The 20,829-nt window shown below is 37.8% G+C and overlaps 2 protein-coding genes across 2 annotated transcripts in view; one reads left to right on the top strand and one right to left on the bottom strand.

The window, feature by feature from the left end:
* The window catches only part of LOC113062294 (exostosin-1b-like), a 74,538-nt gene extending 71,510 nt beyond the window's left edge, over positions 1 to 3,028 (top strand). Inside the window, exon 11 of the mRNA XM_026232042.1 lies at positions 6 to 3,028. Coding sequence (XP_026087827.1) covers positions 6 to 191 — 186 coding nt within the window. The 3' untranslated portion in view covers positions 192 to 3,028. The remainder of the gene's footprint in view (positions 1 to 5) is intronic.
* Positions 1,930 to 20,250, bottom strand: LOC113062295 (mediator of RNA polymerase II transcription subunit 30-like). Its single transcript, XM_026232043.1, has 5 exons — positions 20,173 to 20,250; positions 19,570 to 19,807; positions 19,329 to 19,487; positions 14,131 to 14,238; positions 1,930 to 3,555 (listed from the first exon to the last, which is right to left on the bottom strand). The coding sequence occupies exons 2-5, from the start codon at positions 19,720 to 19,722 to the stop codon at positions 3,460 to 3,462; spliced, it is 516 nt and encodes a 171-aa protein (XP_026087828.1). The 5' UTR covers positions 19,723 to 19,807; positions 20,173 to 20,250; the 3' UTR covers positions 1,930 to 3,459.
* Positions 20,251 to 20,829: the final 579 nt, after the last annotated feature.

Genomic DNA, 20,829 nt, shown 5'->3' with positions numbered 1-20,829 from the left:
CTTAGTCATCTCGAGCCTCACGTTGGGCGGACCCGGACCACTTTGCCCAGCGCCAGACCTGCATGAACAAGTTCGCCAGCTGGTTTGGCGGCATGCCACTGGTCCACTCCCAAATGAGACTGGACCCCGTTCTGTTTAAGGACCAGGTCTCCATCCTCCGTAAGAAATACAGGGAGATCGAGCGGCTCTGACCAGACTGGCGCCCCTTGACGGACATTCAACAAGGGGCTGCGATAGACACAAGCAAAGGACAAGGCCAGCAGGATGTGACGGCCTCTGTGGACCTTCAGACACACGTGACACACTTTTAACTCTTCGGAAGATTTAGTTTTGTTTCAAGGTTGGTAACAAATCACAAAGAAAAACTTGTCTTTCCCAGCACATGAGCGAGTTGTTGGACGACAGGAGGGACGCGTCATCGTGTTAGCACTTCTTCACCCCGCCACATCTAGATCCATCCATCCATCCTCCTGCCTCGGATGTCAGAATCACTTTTTTCAGAATCAGTTCACTCCAAGGTCTTGAGCCATGATTGTGTATGATTAAGCCTATGGTTTTATTTCCAATTTTGTGGTGTTAGGGTTTTTTTTTTTTCCTTTTCAAAAGGCTTCATAATCATTTAGTTTCAGTGGAAGTAATTTAAGGCTGTGATGTAGACGGTGCAGGTGAAAAGTTCACAGACGCAGAAATATAGCATTGTGCCAAAAAGGGCCATAACATTACATTCGAAACGGCGGTCCCTCTTATTAGTGGCATAAAAACCATTTAAAAACCCTGCAGTATTTTATTTCTTATTTTCAAAAATGGTGCCAAGACTAATGATTTGCCTTAAGTGGCTTGTCAAACCCTCCCTACCTAATTAATTCATGCAAATCCACCTTAAAGTGTATAAAGAAATTCATTAGAAATCCCTAAATCCTCATGTTATTAAACAGCCTGGCTGAAAAAAAAAAAGTTTGTCATAGTCGAGAGAAAAATTAGCATGGAAACAAAGGCAGAGCTTACAGTGCAGAAACACCATCTGTTTAGGTGGGAAAACTTTGGTAGACATCAGCGCGTGACAGGTTGCATCGTAAGGACTTATGGCTGTAATTTAAGTGAGACGTCTCTCACCTCCTCTATCTTCCCTGTCCCTGTGAAAAATGAGCTGTCCGTCAAAGTTCAATAAACACTGCCTCAATTCTCCCCTTCGGCCTCCTATTTTAAATGCGACTCCTTCGCATATAAAACTCACTGAGCCACAAATGGACACCTGGCAAATTTATGTACCCTAGAAAGTGGCAAGTATGCTTCTGTTAGATCAAAATGTACATCCATTCTTGTTGATTTCTTATCAAGGGAACGGCTCTCAAGACGTCGGGTTTTTCACTGTTTTCCAGAGTCAGGTACTTGAATGTCTGATGACTTGGAGTGCCGTGCTTCAGTGGCCTTTTGTGAAGGTGACTGGACTTAAAATGTGCCAGCTGTGAGCCAAAGCCTTTTTTTTCCTCTTCGTTTTCATGTTTTCTTCACATAATGCATCAGAATTCAGTTGATGTGACATGATGTACACTACATATTTTTCCCCTCTACGTGGTCATGGTCAGCCCACGCTGAAATTTAAATGCATACCTGACACTGAATGTTGTTTAAGACCCAAGTTGCAGACTTAAATTGTTGTGCATTGTATTTTAATAAGCTATTTGACACTGAATCACGAGTTAAAGGCCTGATAAATTCTGTAGTAAAGCTCCTGTGTTTCATCTGACATTATCAGAATGAACTGAAAATCTTTATAACGGCCTGAATGCAATTTTTTAAATGTCCATCTTGACATTTAACATTTTGGTGCTTGCTTGAATCTTGTTATACAAGTATGTGAGTTAATTTCAAGTCCTTGAAAGCTTCTAGCTTTTACTACTAGCATAAAATGTTCATTAGTAATTATGCCTTTGTCATCCTTTTCTGTCCTTTTTTTTTTTTAAACAAACGGCACACATCTGGCTAAGTTTTAAGTTCAGTAAATCATCCAATTTAAAAATGTATGCCTAGCATTTTTACCTGTGGTTGTCATATCACACAGTTAACGTCTGGCCTTGCACAATTTCATTGGCCGATTATATACACTTCAAATACAATGTATATGATCCTTGTTCATACAGCTGGATCTACACCGTTATATATAGGATGATTCATCCAAGATGATTTTAGAGGTTAGATGTGTGCATCAGATGTCTGTTTTGATTAATATGTGCATCCCATCCCGTCACGATGCCCTTGCCAACACTGTCACCAGGGCTTATGATCTGCCCAGTATCATCCAGATCTGCCCAAGGCCCTTGTCAGCGCAGACGACACACTGATAGGGGTTTGCATCGGCGCCAGTGTTATTTTAATTATCCAGCTTAACGTGACAAAGCCATTCATTTGAAATTGGCCTGTTGAATGCTGCTGCTACCACTACACACTTGCAAGATCACCAAAGAATCTTGGCAAATTTAAACTCATGCAATTGTCATATGTTGTCATTGGCAAACTGATTCTTTCATTGTTTTTGTACTTTTTCATTCTGCCGAGATCATCCTGTCTCAAGGCTAACTGGTCAAATTAGCATTTTATTTATCTTCCATTATGTTCTGTGATTAGCAATAAGCAATATGGAGTCATGCTCAAAAACATCACTGATCTCTCCCTGATTGTGCCTTTTGATTCAACTGAGTTTGTGATCCCCACAGTCACATAGGACAGAAGCGGCAAACGTCATCGGCAGACACTAAAGTTTCCCAGCATCTGTTAAACACTCGACTGTATTTCTCACGTTAGGCTGTTAACCAGACTTGCATGACCACTTTAGGCTATTTATGAGTAAATACCCATTTGTTTTGGGTTATTTTTGTTCAGAGGTGTTGGTTTTGCTCCCTCCTGTCCTGACCCTTCATCCAAGTAATTAACAGAAGACTTTTTATAGCGGTAATAAAGAAATTGCAAAATGCCAATTTTGTATGAATGATTTATAAGAAAATGAATAAAGTCATATTTGATGCTATAACGACATGACTTGCATGGTTTATTTATTTATTTATTTTCGATGAGAGGTTACTGATAAGGGATAACAAATAATGTAGGGTATATTGAACTGGACAAGCTGGAATGTAGCACTATTGATTGTGCAGCTACTGTAGACAGCTGTGTATTTTTTTTCCTTTTTGAATTGAATGCTTTTATATCTAAAATTAAAGTCAGACCATTTGTTCTTTTTTTTCTTTTTAAATAGCAGTTGAGACAAGCATTGGTATATACGTTTATACTTAATAGATAAATGAACACGCTTCCTACCTTGTCTCAATTTTGTTCCTCGCTGCTCTTTCCTGCATCTATCTTACATGTCCCGCTGAAAACATGAATGCAGCTAATACAGTCGGTGTATCTACAACAGTGTATGACTGCACACGCATATGTGTGTGAGTATGTGTGTGTGTTTCAGCTCCTGACAGCCAGCATGGAGTTGATCTCCCAGATGAGGTTCCTGAGCTGGTCCATAATCATCTTCAGCTGCTGGTTCTTCTGTTTGAGTTTCTGTGATAAAAATGGAAATAAATATTTTCAGTTATTGAGATGTAAATATGCAGCACTGGTGAGCAGAACGTCACTGACATACATTTTTCAGTAGTGTAACAGCACAGCTATTTTCAAAATGATATAGAAGGGTTTTTTTCCCTACAACTACCTGTATAACATGACAAAACTCATCTTATGCCGCATTATATGTCATTATTTCAGTGTGCAGAGCTGTGAAGCCAGTAATGTAAGCAAACTCGCAGAATAGTGTGATCAATTGCATTCTCTGTGTGCATGTTTCCTATACCACACAATCCACCTGTTGCGCCACCACAATTGGCGCAACAGAAACTATATTTTGCCTGAGAAATTAATTAAATGTTACAAAATAACATGGTGCTGCTGGATAATTTTGATTTGCCCTAGTCTTTTTTTTTTTTTTTTGCATGTACCATGCCAAAAACCCAAGCTTCCAAACCGTTCAGATGATTGTGTTAGTTCATTCAGTGAAGAATTCATCACACTGACTTAAACTGGTATCTCAAGTACACAAATCTTAAATGATTCACTGACCAGTCATTTGCTCATTAACCAGTCTATAGTTGCACTATGTGCTTGTCTAGCAGTATAATGTGATAACTATGTGACATAACACAATAAACCTGTTTTCTTGTAAATGTTTGGCATTACATTGTGCTTCTATTCGATTCACAAGGCAAACTCGCATTCGTAATTGTCACTGAAAAGTGGTGCTGAAAACTACTACATGCTGTATATGTGTAAATTGTTACATAACATTACCTTAAGTAACATCGATACATTGTATTGCTTTTGTTAGTTTAACTGCTTTATGTAAAGGACTAAAAGGAGTTATATACTTGTTTAACACGTGACAGCAATTCAACACAAAAAAACAAGCTGATAAAGTCAAGATGTTCAGCTGTTTTTTGACCAAACTGAAAGGGGAATAAATGTGAATACAAGTCACTTTGATTGCTGGTGTTGTATTGGAAACAGCGAGAGGTTCTCTGGCCAAAAACACCTTGTTAAAGGTAATGGCTAGAGGAAAATGTCATTCAAACTGACACTCTTTATAACGGTTCTGTGCAGAAGAGCATCTCTGAAGCTTCATGGTTTTGGGCCACAGCAGAAGAATAATGCGCTTATACAATCCTACCTCATGTCAGTGTTACAAGCTGCTAATGGTGTATTAGTACAGGAACCCTTAAATACAAATAGTGCTTTATTTAGATGCTGTAGTGTATGAGCATTGTAAATGACCATCTGTATCCCTATATAGCCACAGTCTACCTATTTGAAATGAATTGCCTACTTCCACTGGGACAATGTCTCAAAGCGTTCATCATCTCCACCTTGTTTTATGACTTCAGCTTGTTCCAATGGCAGCACGGTCCCCTGATCTCAATCCAATCTCAATTTGGGGTGAACTGAAATGAGAGGTTCATGCAGCCTGTAAATGGGCAGAGGCTGTGATTGTACTGAGCTAGAACTGCTGAGGAATTCTTCCTGCATGGTCTGCTGAATCCTTGCCACAATTCAGACAGCTCTGGAGGCAAAGCAGTGCACTGATCTGTACTACACAGGTGTACCCAACAATGGACATTGAGATATAGCTAGTGATACATGTTTTTAATATATTCAATTTAATAGAGGTGCTGACTTGACATTTTTTAGCAGTGACAGCAGAGCACTGAGATATATTTTTTTCCTGGATCCTTTGGTCTCTGCCTCAGGCATCATGCCCACAGACCGCTAGCTGAACATCTGAGGCATGAGGCACACAAAATGGTCCGTTTCGATTGGTTGAATTCTACAGGAATTCCGGGAAATGTGTGTGTCGTGTTCTTGATTGGTTCACCGTCGTGACTCCAAACCTCCTCATGGAAGGTGAAAATCATCATTTTTACTGAAACTAGAAATTTTTGTAATAACCTAAAAAATCTACTGCCATTTTTTTTTATATATAAAATGCATCCTTGATATTGCTGAATAAAAGCATTTCCAAAAAAAAAATTATCTAAAACTTTTAAATGGCAGCATGTAGGTTTAATATCTACAACACAATTGCACAAAAGTTCTCACACACAAAATGATGCCGCATAATACATTTTAGGCAAATTGCACACAGCAGGCAATGGCAGTGGTGCTTCTCAACCCTACTAGGAAATAGCAGAGCTCCAGAAACAGGCCTGGTGGGATCAGCAGCAAGAGATGACCCTGGTGAGCTGAACTTATGTCTAGCACCATTAAGACACAATAAAGTCTGCTTATAAGTAAACAGGTCCCAGCTGGTACAGGGCAGATCACTACATTGATCGCTTCTTCCTTTCTTAGCAGGGTCAACATGGATCATGATTACTCCAGAAAAACTTACAGGAAGAGAGTCTGAGGCACTTGTTGTCAAGCACTGAAACAGGAGTCCTGAGGCAAGCTCAGAGGACACAAGTTTCTCACAGAGCACAGACGTAAAGCCTCACTTGATCATGATTCTCAGTACAGATGTTAACTTTGAATAAGGGCTCTCATCGTTACACTGGCTTTCAGCGTTTAAGCAGTTATAAGAAAAAAGGCAAATGGTTGGAGGCAGTCCAGCTCTCATAACCAAAACTGCTTCTTATGGAGCACGTAAAGCCACCGTGGACTGCTTAATAGACGTAAATGTGAACTCAAGTCTAACTGGCACTTTAGTATGTACTTGTACAGTGATATTATGACTACTAAAGGGACAGTTCACACAAAATGTGCTTACTCACCGTCAGGTCACTAATTTTTCCTACTACAGTAAATAACAGTAAACAACAACTGAATTTCATTGCCAAAAAACACTGAAACATTCTTCATAATACTCTTTTTAAGAAAGAAAGATCATACATTTTGAAATGACATGAGGATGAATAAATGACAGAATTGTATCTCTTTTTAATCAACTACTCATAGTATTGCTATCGTGGACAACAGGAAGTAATATTTGAGGATCCTTTGAATTTTGCTGCCTGTAACAATGAAGACAACCGCATGCATTTACTTTTCGTATGATTCAGTCCTAGGCTCAAACACGGCGTCTCCCTTCATCTGATTCTCTTACCTCATCAACTCACCATGAGATCAAAGCAGCCTCTCTCGATAATGAGCACAGAGGGAAGAGTTTTTGATCAAAATGTGAACTTATTAAAATTCAGGTTTGTTCAAATGTGCTGTTTTACACTCTGAGTGACAGCTGGATGACGTGCTAGGACCAGTGCACCAGTTTGCAAAGAAAAAATAGTTTAAAATAAATAAATAAATAGCACCAAAAACTGTGAGAACCTCAACTTAGTCTCTGAGGTCTGAATGGATTAAAAACAGAATGAATAGAATAGCTATAGAGAACTGTGGCTTAAATTCCAGATAATATGTGTTTATTCCAGATACTGATCAAACAGAAAGAATTTGAAAAGAAGAACATTTTAGTAGAATTAAACGAAATGCAGAAACTGTCTGTAGAACAAGCCTTCATTATAAAAGCTGTGACCTTGGATTCCACATGAATAATCCGCCTTGTCTCTCTCGACTTGTTTCAGCATTTCTGTTTGCTGAGATTGAGCAGGAATTACTAGTGTAAGTGTCTGTGAGTGAAGCAAGGGGATTACACTGACTGAAGAGCGGGAAAGGATGTACTACCTCATTCTAATCCAGGTGACATCACAGCATCTTTAATACAACCATGGAGTACTGCTTATTCTTTCTCAAACTGTTGACTAGATTTAATCTACACGCGTCATTCCCATTCATATCTCAAAAACGCATGCCCCCTAGAATTTCTGAGAGCAGTGGATTTTGAATACAACTTCTAAAGCAATATAATGTTAATATTTGCTAATTAAGCTGCATGAATTTATTACGTAAAAAAAAAAAAAGTTGTGGCAGAAATCACAATTAAAAATGTTGTCAGTCCAATCGGGACAAACCTATTTTGCTTTAAACTGAAAATCATGTCATCATTTGCTTACCCTGATGGGTAAGTATGGGGTTCGAGTGCCTTGTGTGTGTGTATATTTTATAAATTAAATTAAATGAATGAAGTAGATACATCTCTCCCATGTTAACGATCTTGTAGAGCAATGATGTGGACAGTGTGTTCTTTTGGCATTAATGCAGCTGCTGAACATCCAAAAATTGTACTAGCTTCATCAGCGGTTTATTCTGATCAAAGCTGAAGCCAGATGGCCCCTCTGTGTGTTACATGAAAAGACTGCTGATGGCAAGAGTGCGGTAAATGATGAGTGACAGAAATCTACCAAAAACTGACACAACTGCCCTTCAACCAAATTCCTTTAGACATTTTTACAATTCAAGCAGAAAAGATACCAAAGTCTTTGAAAGAGATGGAGCAAAGACCCCCTGTTACATATTGTATAAAAGTGAGTGTTGCATTTCAAGCCTCACCTATAACAGACTGAACACAGTGCTGTATTAAACATGGCACAATACAAAATCTTTAACATACAAGTTCTGTTTAAGGGGGGGGGGGGGTGAAATGCAGTTGATGAGTTTTTTGTATATCGTTGGGGGGTGGGGGGTGAAAACTTTTGAACACGATGAAGATGGCCAAATTTGTCTTATTTTGTTGAAATATAATTGTTTTCCATTTAGTTCTGCCCTTCGTAAGCAACAGAAGATACTTGTATGTTTCCCGGTACACAAATTAAGTACAATTTACCTTGATCTTCAAATTCCAAAAGTTTTCACCCCCCAGCTCTTAATGCATCTTGTTTCCTTCTGGAGCTTCAGTGAATGTTTGAATCTTTTTTTAATAGTTGTGTTTGAGTCCCTCAAATGTCCTCAGTGTGATAAGGTGCATCTCAAAATCATAAATTCACTGCTGGAAAGGGTTCAAATATGCAAAGATGCTGGAAAACTGAAGAATCTGCAGGACCTTAAAGATTTTTCTGAAGAACGCTGCTCAGTTTAACTGTTCAGAACAAACAAGGGACTCATGCACAACCATCACAAAACAGAAAGACAGTCGAGGATCATCAGGTGACCACACACAGTACTAAGAACCACGGGTTCCCAAACTTTTGAGTGGGGTTATTTTAATAATTTCAGCAATTTTTTTGTCTTGTGGACTAAATGTTAATATCTTTTATGTACAATATCTTACTCAGGACAGTACTAAATAAAAAATAACATGCATTTAGTATGATCTCTCTTATTTTTTGAAAATTACACATTTTCACAGATTCTGCAAGGGGTGCCCAAACTTTCTATCCCCACAGTATAATATATATATATATATATATATATATATATATATATATATAGCAATTAATCAATTTGATAGTCCTAATAAATTTAAAATTAATCTAATTTATAAATATGAACTGAATTCAATTTAAATTTATATTTATAAAATATCACTTAGAAAAGAAATAAAACACGCTTCTTAACAAGTTTTACAATTTCACTCCAGTCTGTATTGCAAAGGGGTTTGTTCAGAACTAAAAGCAACAGTAATAATGATACTTGCTTTACCGTGCACCACAAATGAACCAACATGTACTGTAAATCTCTTTTCTTACATCCACTCTGGAGTATAAGCAGCAGTAAAGAGAGACTGTGTGTGAAATGTCAAAGAATTGAAGATTGTCTCCATTGATCACTGCTCCCCAACATTTTTCAATCTTGCATCACCAGACTGCTGTCAGCCTGCAGTATTGATTTAGCTGTCTATTGTTACTTCGTTTACACTGCTTGTATCAACCCTTCATGACCATTCCCTGCCCACTCCATCTGCGACTATAAACACAGATATGTACGTAGGCTGTCAACTGAATTAACATAAACCGATCTAGTTGCAAATTATTTGCAAATGATCTCCTTTCCTCTCTCAAATCTCATTATTTTTGTTCCACTAGAGCAATTCATAAACAAGAACCTAAACTCAATTAAACACATAATGTTCAGGTTGAAAAGTTCATCAGCTCTTCAAAGGAACGTTTCGGTTTTGAGCTAAACAGTGCGCTGTGTGTGAGCGCTGAGACGGGGACAAGTGGGAGTAAAAGGATTGATGGAGAAACAAACCGAGAGGAACTAAAGCCCCAACCCAATGTGATGAGACCGAGACGCCGGAGGAGGGAGGAGATCTATATAGATCAGAGGTGAAGGACGAGAGGGATGAAAAAAAGATGGCACCCACTTGGGGAATGATTGATGCAATGGAATGTATTAGAAACCATTGCATGTCAAACATAAATGTGAGCTGAAGTGTTTTCATGTTATCAGTTTGAAACAATCCTTACATAAGGCAGTACTGAATTTCAGACTTAAGGCATGAGCCTTCAAAGGGATTATAAAAATATGAACAATGCATATTGAAAACAAGACATGTTTATGTGTTTGGTTGTTTTTTGCATAAAGAAAACCTATATTTACTACTACATTTTTTTGAATATTGATATTTATATTTTCATGAATAATTAAGCATATCACCTTACTAAAGTCCAGAGAGGATTGTAACGGGTTATGAGATAAGTATAAGTATGAGTATAAGTTATGAGATTGAGATTGTTTTGCATTTGGGGGATTGTGACTAGTGCTGCAATGCAGAAAATTCATTTTCTTTATGCAAAAACACACAATGGTCCTAAAGACATTGTTAAAACAAGAGAAAGCTTTCTTTAAAGAAAGGATTGTGTGATTCCCAATCAGGCATGTCCCTGCATCCCTTTCTTACAGCGGGCTCTTTCATCTCTCCTCAGACTGTCAGGGGCTTACTTCATCTAGCTCCAATGAGCGCTTCCCAGGCAGCATAAAGGAGAAATGAGCAATAGAAATCTTTCAGGGAAAGTGTAGCAGTAATTCCATTTTAAAGCCTAAAGTGAGAAAGATGTCATTTTAGCCTCTCTGCTCTTATGGGAGAAAAGGGAAAACTCTGGATTTGGCTGATGAGACAAAAAGGGTTCGATTTGAAACTGAAGAACGTTCCCTCATAACATTTCAAATACAAGACAAATCAGAGCAGTGTCAGTTCATATTTGAGCGCTGATTTATAGAGGGTGAATCTGTATTATCTGATCAATGATAATGCAAAGATATTTTGATAATGCCAAGATATACTTTATTTTACAGTACGAGCACTTACATGTACTTAGTGTACTTACCCAAGAAAGTACTGTAATATAAGGTAACTACATGGGGTAGTGTTAGGTTTAGGGGTAGGTTCAGGGTTAGTACCTAGTTATTACTTAGTTATTGAAATAACATTAATAAGTACATAGTATGTACATGAGGAACAGGACTGTAAAATAAAGTGCTACTGATATTTTAGTAACGGAGAAGGAGCTCCTGATTTCTAAATAAATATGTGCCTGTTTTTCCACAAAAAAGCTATCGTATGGCTTCAGAGGACATTTTTTAGAATTAACTGCCTCTTTAAGAAGCTCTTTTCCTTTTTCTTTTGTTTAGTTTTAAACCAACCTGTTAGACCTTCCAGACCTTGAGTAGCTTTAATTGTTGTTTAAATGTTACATTTACAATGACTGCATGAGAGAAAAAAAATTTTAATTATTCGTATACTAGTACTAGGTAATAATTGGAAAACAAACAGCAATTGCTCAACCTGAAGCATAAAGAAGCACTGTGAACTGTTTTCAGGCCTTCCTCCCTGACCCCATGTGCACCAATTAAAGGGCCTCTAGCTGGTAAACCTGTTCTAATGGATGACATATGAACTGACTAATCATGTGGAGAACTGAGTGCCTCCTGCTAGCATGCGTGTGTGTGTGTGTGTGTGTGTGTGTGTGTGTGTGTACGGTGAGAACTGTCTTCTCTGAACCGCCTCATTATGGTTCCAGCATGTTTGTTTATCAGAGCACAGCTCCACCACAGCCCCTCAGCCCCAGCCCTGCTCCAGAGATAACGGTAAACACTTGTGCCGCCACCTCGGCCGCAGCCTCAGCGTTGTTGATTACGCTCACGGTATCTGCCTTCTGAGAGGCCTATTTAAAATTACAAACATTCTCCTCTCACATTTCTCACTTTCTCATTTGAATAAAGAGGACAGACGGGGTAATTAACAGGGTATTTAAAAAACACTGAAAATGGGGACGAGTGAGGAAGAAAGTGCAAAAGAGAGGGAGAAAAAAAAAAGAGGAGGGTGGTGGAGAATAAATGAGAGCAGCCGCCTCTCCAAGGCCTTTTTAATGGACTGTGACAGGAATTTATTAACAGTTAGAGCAGTGTTCAATCAAAGCGCCTGCTCGGATGAGTTGACCGTGCCTCGACTACAGTGGACCTTTGGATGGCCTCACACATCTGTGAGGTCCCTCTCACACCAAAGCAGTCAGAGAGTCAAAAAGAAAAGAGGGGAGGGATGACAGGTTTGAAGTAAATGATGCTATTGAGTCAGATGATGAATATTTCTGACCTTCATCTCTTTACATTGATGGCTTTTCTTGCATTCTCTTTCCATTCTAAATTGCACCAAAATTTCTGTGCGACTAAAATATGATTACAACTGTTGGCGTTAGAAAAAAATACAAATAAAACTGTTCTGTAACGCCACAAATGGAAAGTACAATAAAAGTCTGCCGAACACATACAAGATGTGTGAAGACAGATTGGTCATTGTGATGAAGGCCGCTCTAGATTGCAGGAGCATTATTCAGCCAGGACCCTGACAATCAGCAATTACCCCAGTTGACAGATAACGGGAGCAGGGTGATCATTCAGTGACGGGACGTCCCATAAAGCAGCGGGACATTAACATACTCCATACGTGCTATACATCTCTCCACCACTTCACCAACTTGTTGGAGCTGCAACAGTGATGAAAGATTCACTAAATCAAGCCTGAGCTCCATTGGCACGGAAAACGGCGGCACTTAATCAACAGGACAATGGCATGACTCTATTAAAATGCGCAGCCTGGCCTACAATGGGATGAGTCAGACAGACGGTCTCCATTATGTTTAAACAAACTGACCTGAGTGCTAATTTTCCATCAACCATGGCATCATTACTTTCATGCATGCATCCATTTGTTCATTCAACAATGATGTCTTTCTTCCGGTTCATCCATGACTCCATTCATTACTATAACATTCTCTGCATTCATCCGTCTATCTGTCCTTCCATCATCCTTCATACTTCATCTTTCTATAGATCCTGTGCATATGCATAACATTTTTATAAATAGATTTAGAGTAAGATTTAAATAGACAGATAGACAGACAGACAGATGATCAATGCATTCATTGTTCCAGGCTTTCCCACACAGTAGTGGATGAAAAGCTGAAATAAACTCTTTTAAAACAAAGACAATCAAAATAAACAATTCCTAAAAAATACATGAAACATTTTATTTGTTTACTTGCATGTCATGTGACTATTAGCCAACATCAGAGATCCTTGAACATGCAAATTCTGCACAAGCAGATGAGGGAGGCTGTAACACATCTGCTCTCCACATTCTGACGCAACCTTGACCTCCCCTGAGTCTGACATCCTTCATTCCCCCAACATGATCACCTCATCCAGCGTGTTATTTGCAGCTGGCTATTTGGCCGGTGAAAAGCTCCAGGGCCCTTGTCGCATGAGCATTTCCACACCGACTGCCTTTCATGAGCATGCTGCAGTTTTTAATGAGGCAGACTCAATGGCAGAGAGGAGCTCAGAAAAAAATCAGATTGTTTCGCTTTTACTGCAAGACATTCTCGGTAGAGAGTCATCAGGTGTTTTTTTTGTTTTGTTTTTTTAATATGGCTTAATTATCCAAGTGAATATGGTAGACATCTTATTGCTTGACACTGTAAACCGATCTCTGCAGGCAGTGAAGTGGCCTGTTTTGAGTTTATATACTGTGCAGTACACTACAGTTTAGGGTCAGTAAAGTTTTTTTAATGTTTTTGAAAGAAACCTCTCAGGATGCATTTTTTTGCATTTATTAAATCAAAAATACAGTAAAACCATTGACATTGTGAAAAATTATCATAACATTATATAACTGTTTCCTATTTGAATATATTTTTTATATAATTTATTCCTGTGATGGCAAAGCTGAATTTCAGGATCCAGTCATTTCTCCGGTCTTTAAAATCACAAGATCCTGCAGAAGTCATTCTGATATGCTGATATGGTTTTCAATAATTGTATTTTTCAGTAATTAAATTATTGTCATTATTACCAATGCTGGAAACAGTTGCACTGCTTAAGATTTTTGCAGAAACTATAATATGTTTTTTCAGGATTCTTTGATGATTAGAAAGTTCAACATAACAACATTTATTTGAATGAAAGATGTAAACCTCTTTACTGTCACATTTTGATGAACTTGATGCATCCTCGCTGAATACAAGTATTAATGTGTATATGTGGTTGTATGTGTAGTTGCAAGGTATATATACTGCCAATCACTTTGTATTTTGTTTAAAATGTATTATTTTAACGTTTGATGTAGGAGTGTTCCTGTGTCAATGGGGTTTGATTCACAGAGAATGCATGTCCTCATGTATACCTTAAACACTACGCTTTATATAAAAGCATCTGTCAAATATAAAATGTCCAAAATCCCCCAAAAAATAAGATTCTAACCTTATTTACTTCCAGTACTTCTCTTCGCTCTTCACTGGTTGCACGCATTTGACTGGCCATTCGGTCATCCATCTTAGAACTCTCATCCTCTACATAAGGGATAAGTTGCTAAAAAAGAAAGACAGAATAAAATTACCATATAGTGACTTTTTGATACTTCAATCACTGTTATGTACTCATGTTTGTGTTTGCCACAGATGGCGCCACAGGAACACGCTCAGTTCCAAGCCCTTCACTAGCAACTATCCTGAGGTGTGACGTCAAAAGCAGCAGCCAGGGAAAATATAACACCTATTTAACACTTCACACAATCAGGTTCTGGTTAAACATCTACTAATTGATATTTGTTAATTGTCATTAAATGCACAGTTATTAAAAAAAAAAAAAAAAAAGCATTAAATGGTGAAAGATGATTTTTGGTCTAGATGGTGTAGTTATGGGCATCTGCCAGCAGGCTATCTAGCCAAAACCCTGACCCCTATTCTGTTAACAACAACAACAAAAGAGTCAGGGGACTTTTTGCAAATCAAAAAATGTGACATGACAATGAGTTCAATATGCTCAAATGGCCTCCACAGTCACCAGCTCTCAATCCAGTAGAGCAGCTTTATGATGTGTTGAACGAGAGATTCACATCATGGATGTGCAGCCGACAAATCTGCAGCAACTGTGTGATGCTTTCATGTCAGTACAGACCAAAAGAATGTTTCACCACATTGCTGAATCAATACCACAAAGAATTATGGCAGTTCTGAAGACAAAAGGGGGTCAAACCCGGTACTAGCGAGGTGTGCCTAAAAAAGGGGTGCATTTAACATAAAAAAAATCACTCACTCGTAGGGAGCTAAAAGAAAAAACACCAAACATCAGAGCTTTTCTAAAAAATGAAAGACAGAAAAATAAAACTCTTGATCGTTTTCTAACCAATTTTGAATCAGTTAATGATTTTTTTTAAAGCAATTTTTCTATCCAAAGAATCTTGCAATTCTATTATTACAAGGCCAGTCTCAGTGGAAAAACAAAAGGTTAAGTGCCCTGCTCAAGGGCACAATGATGACAGTACATGAATCGCCCCGCTCGTGAGGTTTAAACATGCAAACCTTCAGACTGCAAACCTAGATATTCAATCACTGAGCAACCACAAACCACAAGCTACAAAGGTTCAGCAATGATTTATTTATTATTAATGCTCGACTGTAGATCAATGAGGCACCTTTCGAATTTTACCAAAAGACTCGAGGTATTTATTTGATTATTTACTTACCATGAGTAATCTGATGGCTTCCTGGCATCTTGGATTAAAAATGAATGAAACTGATATGGTGGTATTTGTGAACAAAAACATCACTTTTGATCTCCAGGCAGTTTAAAAATGAGCGCCCTGAACTAGGGTTAAGATGGGCCATTATCCAAAGCTACATGTGAAAGCCTGAAAAATACTCTCAAAAAGTATGCAATGGCAAAAACTTCCATGGTTGGAATACAATTTCATGCAAACATTTACTTTGTCTGAACAACACAAGAGCTTAAGATATTAGATTGTGAAGTTAAATAACCTGGTAAAGCCCAAGTAATGGATTGCTGCATAATCCAAAAGCCTTAAACAGAGAAATCAGATCTTAGGTTTTGAATTTTGTAACATATTAGCCATCTGTTATTTTTCCCAAATAATGCACTCAACAGGCACTGCCCTCTGGCTTTCAAATTCAACCTCTCATCAACCTTGGACAGGGTTACAGTAAAAGCAGATCATCAGATCCGCCCTCAAATAAATCTCATTCACCTTTGGTAAGACTTTGTTTCCCTCAATTTACAATAGAACAATGGTTTAAGTTCTATCCACACATGCTTTCTGAGATCCATAAAGTGTGTCATTCTTTTTGTGAGGTTCTATCATTCTGTGACCTTGCCAAACAGTCTCACAGCTGCTGGCCCCGGATCATGATCTCCTCACTTTAACATCACAGTGACACCTGCTGGTGTTCTGGATGAGCAATCAGTGCACGCAAGTGAAGAAAAACACAATCATTTCTGCGTAGTGGTTTTCCCATCAAGGGCATAAAAACAAATTCAACTCTCTCATTAAAAAAAAAAAGATATATATATATATATATATATATATATATATATATATATATATATATATATATAAAATGTATATTCTGTAATTCTGTAAACATCTGAGAACTTTGAGTTCAAGAACAACTGAAGTAATATCATGCAAACTTCAATTGGAAACGAATGGAAAAACATTTTTCAAGACTTTCATCATTATTGTGTTAATGACTATTAATGAGTTTTTAGTGTGACGACAACATATCATTACAATGAAAAATAAACTGGAGGGAAATAGCAAATGAACAGCTTATATTCCCATATATATAAAAATATACATTTCATACCAATACCTTGATAAAACATGTTATGCATCAATAACCCATTACAAGTGAATATATTTTACAAATCTTAAGATCTACACTACGAATAAGTTTGGGGGTCAGTACGATTCTTCAATGTTTTTGAAAGTCTTATGCTTACCATGGCTACTGTGAAATGTTATTATGATATAAAATAATTATTATTTCATACACAAATGTATTGTCGCTTTCTTGAAGCAAGAAATCCTTCAAACAAATTTAACAATGTAATGTATTCCTATGATGGCAAAGCTGAATTTTCAATTATTGATTTTGGAGCTCAAGATTGTATATTATTATTATGCTGCTTTAGTAATAATATTTTTTATGGAAATCCTGATTTATCTTTCCTTAAAATTCTTACAAAAATATTTTTTCAATAAAATACAATTATTATATTTTTGAAAAAGAAATCTTTTGTAACACAGTAACAATATAAAAATCTTTACTGTCACTTGATCAATTTAACACTTGCTGAGAAGTATTAATTTCTTTAATAATTATATATATATATATATATATATATATATATATATATATATATATATATATATGGTCCCAAACTTTTGAACAGTAGTGTAAGGCTGCCTTTTCCCCGTCAAACTGTAACATAAAAACAGCAGTGCAAAGGTAACCAATGAGCAGCTTAAATTATCTATAATTTCAGTCTAGTTATAAGTCCCACATTCTGAATAACTCATATTTCATGGGTCTGCGGTTTACAGAACAGACCTTACAAGCTTTAGGCTTTCACAAGCCAGCAGAAAACCAAGAAGGAAAAATCTGATCATATGAAATGCAAAGGAGGGAGAGAGAAAAGAGCCTGGCAGGTTCGTGGAGCAAGTGAATGCATCAAACCACAGGCGGGTGACCAGCCCAGCAGAGACAGAAAACACACAAGCCGTAGCTCGAGGACTGATTTAATTAGCTTTGCACACTTTAGGTCCAAAGAATTTTAGAAAAGAGCAAGAACCAAAACTATTTCTGAACCAAACTCACATTGAGCTTCAAAGGAAGTACCCACCTGTCTGCAGCAAGTGGAGTCAGAAAGAGTCAGCTAGTTAATATAACACAGACAACACATTACTCAAGGTCCAGACACTGAAAGATGGAAGTGTTCTGCCAGCTGCCTGAAAACAATGATTAAGTGAGGTTCACTTGGGTTGATTACTTTGAAGTGGATGGAAAAAGTGAGGTGGTAAATGAAATGACATGGCTATTTCGTTTGCGTTGTGCAGTGAATTCCACCGCTGGGAGCCGGTGATTGCCTGGGTTGGAAAATGCTGACATGAGGGACTTCACCAGCTGTTCATTACAGAGCGCCGCAGCTAATTAGCAAGGTGATGAGGCAATGCCACCGAATCCACTTCCTGTTTGGTGAGAAAGCGCAACAGGAGCTAAAGAGAACACCTGAAATCCAAAAAGATGAGGCCGAGCCAAAATAAATATCCTGTTAGCACAGGAGCACCTCTGTTAATGAGAAAAAAGAACCTGAATTTCCATCTCTCAAGGCTTTTGCTCATACCCTCCAGTTGTAGCAACTGCAGATCTAATGACTTTATTCCACCTCTCTCTTCAATAAAAGAAAAAAGATTGCACGAATGACACTTAAATGACTCAGAGTCAGCAGACCAGCTGTGCATTCGATCCAACGCTAAAGGGCTTCATTTACTATCACACACATTTGAGTCTTAATTCCTGAGGGGGCCAAATTATGTCTAAATCATAGCAACACTTCATGTTTCATATGTGTCTGTGACTCATGAAATTAGAGCATATATATCCTTTCATCTCGATTAAAGCACTGTATGTTATTCCAGATGTTTCCAGAAGTCCTAAGTGTTTCTGAAGAACATTCAAGCTCTTGTAGAGCTTGTACTTTACGAGTCCAGACATGACGTCAATGAGCTCTTCGGGTGACCAAACTAAGTCAGTGAATCTCAGCTGGACTCAATCACTGGATCACTTCAATGCTGATAGGAAGCCAAGCTGACAATGTGATTCAAGTATGTTTCCCTCTGCTGGAAACTGAAAGCTAGCACTGAAAAGGTGCACTAATTAAAACATTTGCATGCAAGTATATGCAATGGATAGACAGAATTCCCTCAAGTACAAAATCGAATGAACACACTCTTGAATATTCAATCGAAATCCACTTTAAAGTTATCAACCCCTTATAACAGAATTAATATGTTTGAGAAATGTGTTTTTTTTTTTCAAGATGCTTCAATCATGTCAGTGGCTTAGAAAAGGCTGTTTTATTCTATATAGGCCAGTGTTTATCAGCCTTTTTGATTCAAAGACCCCAATGTTCAAAACAATATTCAAAGGCCCCATGATGTCTTTTCCAGTTGCTTGCAACTTACTTAAGACGTAAACACAAATATTTAAAAATATATATTTTGACACACATTTTCTATTTATTATACATTATTTTTAACAAAAAAAGTATATTTAATGCTCATGTAGTTACGATTTTATTAACATGACTAGGTCTAGAATTTACTTTTAAAATAAAGCCACAACATATATCCAGGTTTTTCAAGACAATGGTAAACCTGGTTCTTGAATCTTCAAAGAAAAGAAACAAAGTTATTGAGGAGGTGCGAGATTCCACGAAAAGTCCCTGTGTACCACATATGCAAAGTGTGGGGCTCAGTGCTTCGCAAAGAAAGTTTTTTAGCTGGAAACACTAGGCTTATTTAATAGCATGAAAAATGTGAAATGTAAGTCTGTTTCATTTAAACCAGACTGGGTGCGATAGAGAAAGCATAATCTCACCTCAGGAGGGACGGGGTCCAGACCAGCACAATTTTCATTGCATTTGTCATAGACGAGACGGAGCTTGCGGAAAAGGACAGAGAGCATCCGCAAGTGCTCCTGCAGTTTCCCCAACCGATCCTGATGAGTGTTAGGATGATAGGTGACTCCATTCGGCAGCTGAGTGAGAAGACAGGGAGAAAGAGTGTCAGGAGGTTAAGTCTTCATCTGTGGATGGATGCTCTTGAGGGGATGAACTTACCTGCATGTTTCTCAGCAGCTGAAAGATCTCCATAGTTCGTAAGACAATGTCCTGCACCGTCTCCTGTCCGATCCGACAGAGCGAGGCTGTGTTCACATCCCGAGCTGCCTGAGCCTGTTGCCCAGGGAACTGGGCCAGAGGAGGGGTTGTCATGGGGACAGCGGGATGTGAGCACTGATGCCTGGGTGACTATTTAGTGGGACTTTATGGCATGTCTGTTAACAATATATGTTCATGACTGTAAGAGAGAGAGAGAGAGAGAGAGAGTATTGGCATGTTAACTGAACCGTACAACTAAAACATATATACATAACAAACCATACATCACATTTTAGCATTAAATAGTCAAATTATAAACAATAAATAAAACACAATAACATACAAAAGCAAGTGAAAACACATAATAATATTCGAATAGCAGACTAAACCTTTAGATACAACAAAATCTATTATTTAGCTCTACATTGAGCTACTATCTTCAAAGCTTAAATGTCTAACGAAGCTGGACAAAAACAGCAACTATCAGCCATAACATGTATGTGACAAAAACCCAGAAAATGGTTTTCGTGTAAATATATGCAAACATTAAGAGGGTTTAAACACCTTGCTTGTGTTGTTGACAAGACCCGACATGATTTCCGTGCTGTGTTCTCGTCTGAGTCAGCCATCGCGAGATTCCACGAGAAGTCACAGGGTTTCACATAAAGTGTGTGGCTCAGTGCTTATCAAAGAACATTTTTTGATGGAAACAGTATGTTTGTTTAAACAAATGTTGTACTTGAATTTTGTTTTCAATACAAATATCTATATTCTACAAGCTTATATGGGATATATTGTTACTAAACGTATAATGAAAATGCGAGTACGCTTTTTAGCTGAAGGTGCAGCGCGCCATCTAGCGTTCACTAATATTTTACATACATTTTTGCCATTTTAGTTTTATTTTATTATGCATACAACGTTTAAAATCCTAGTGTCTCTTAAAAATGGTCATATGCTATATGCAGTCCTGTAGTATTATGTGGATTAAATGAAACTGTGAAACTAAATTTATCTGTTTACATCTGAAGAAACTGTCAATGCATTATTGGAAATAACAGATTAAAGTTGCATAATGATCTCAAATCATTGGTTCATGACAGAAAAACAAAGACAGACCTTCATACTGAATCAATTTGTGTTGATTTTAAACAACAACCAAACAAGAATCAATGAGAACTTCAGCCTCCCTGTGATCAGAAACAATGATTTCACTTGAGT

The sequence above is a fragment of the Carassius auratus genome, chromosome 44, assembly GCF_003368295.1.
Source record: "Carassius auratus strain Wakin chromosome 44, ASM336829v1, whole genome shotgun sequence".
NCBI lineage: Eukaryota > Metazoa > Chordata > Actinopteri > Cypriniformes > Cyprinidae > Carassius > Carassius auratus.
Note: the sequence above shows the minus strand (reverse complement) of the source record. Positions and strands in the feature narration are given on the sequence as shown.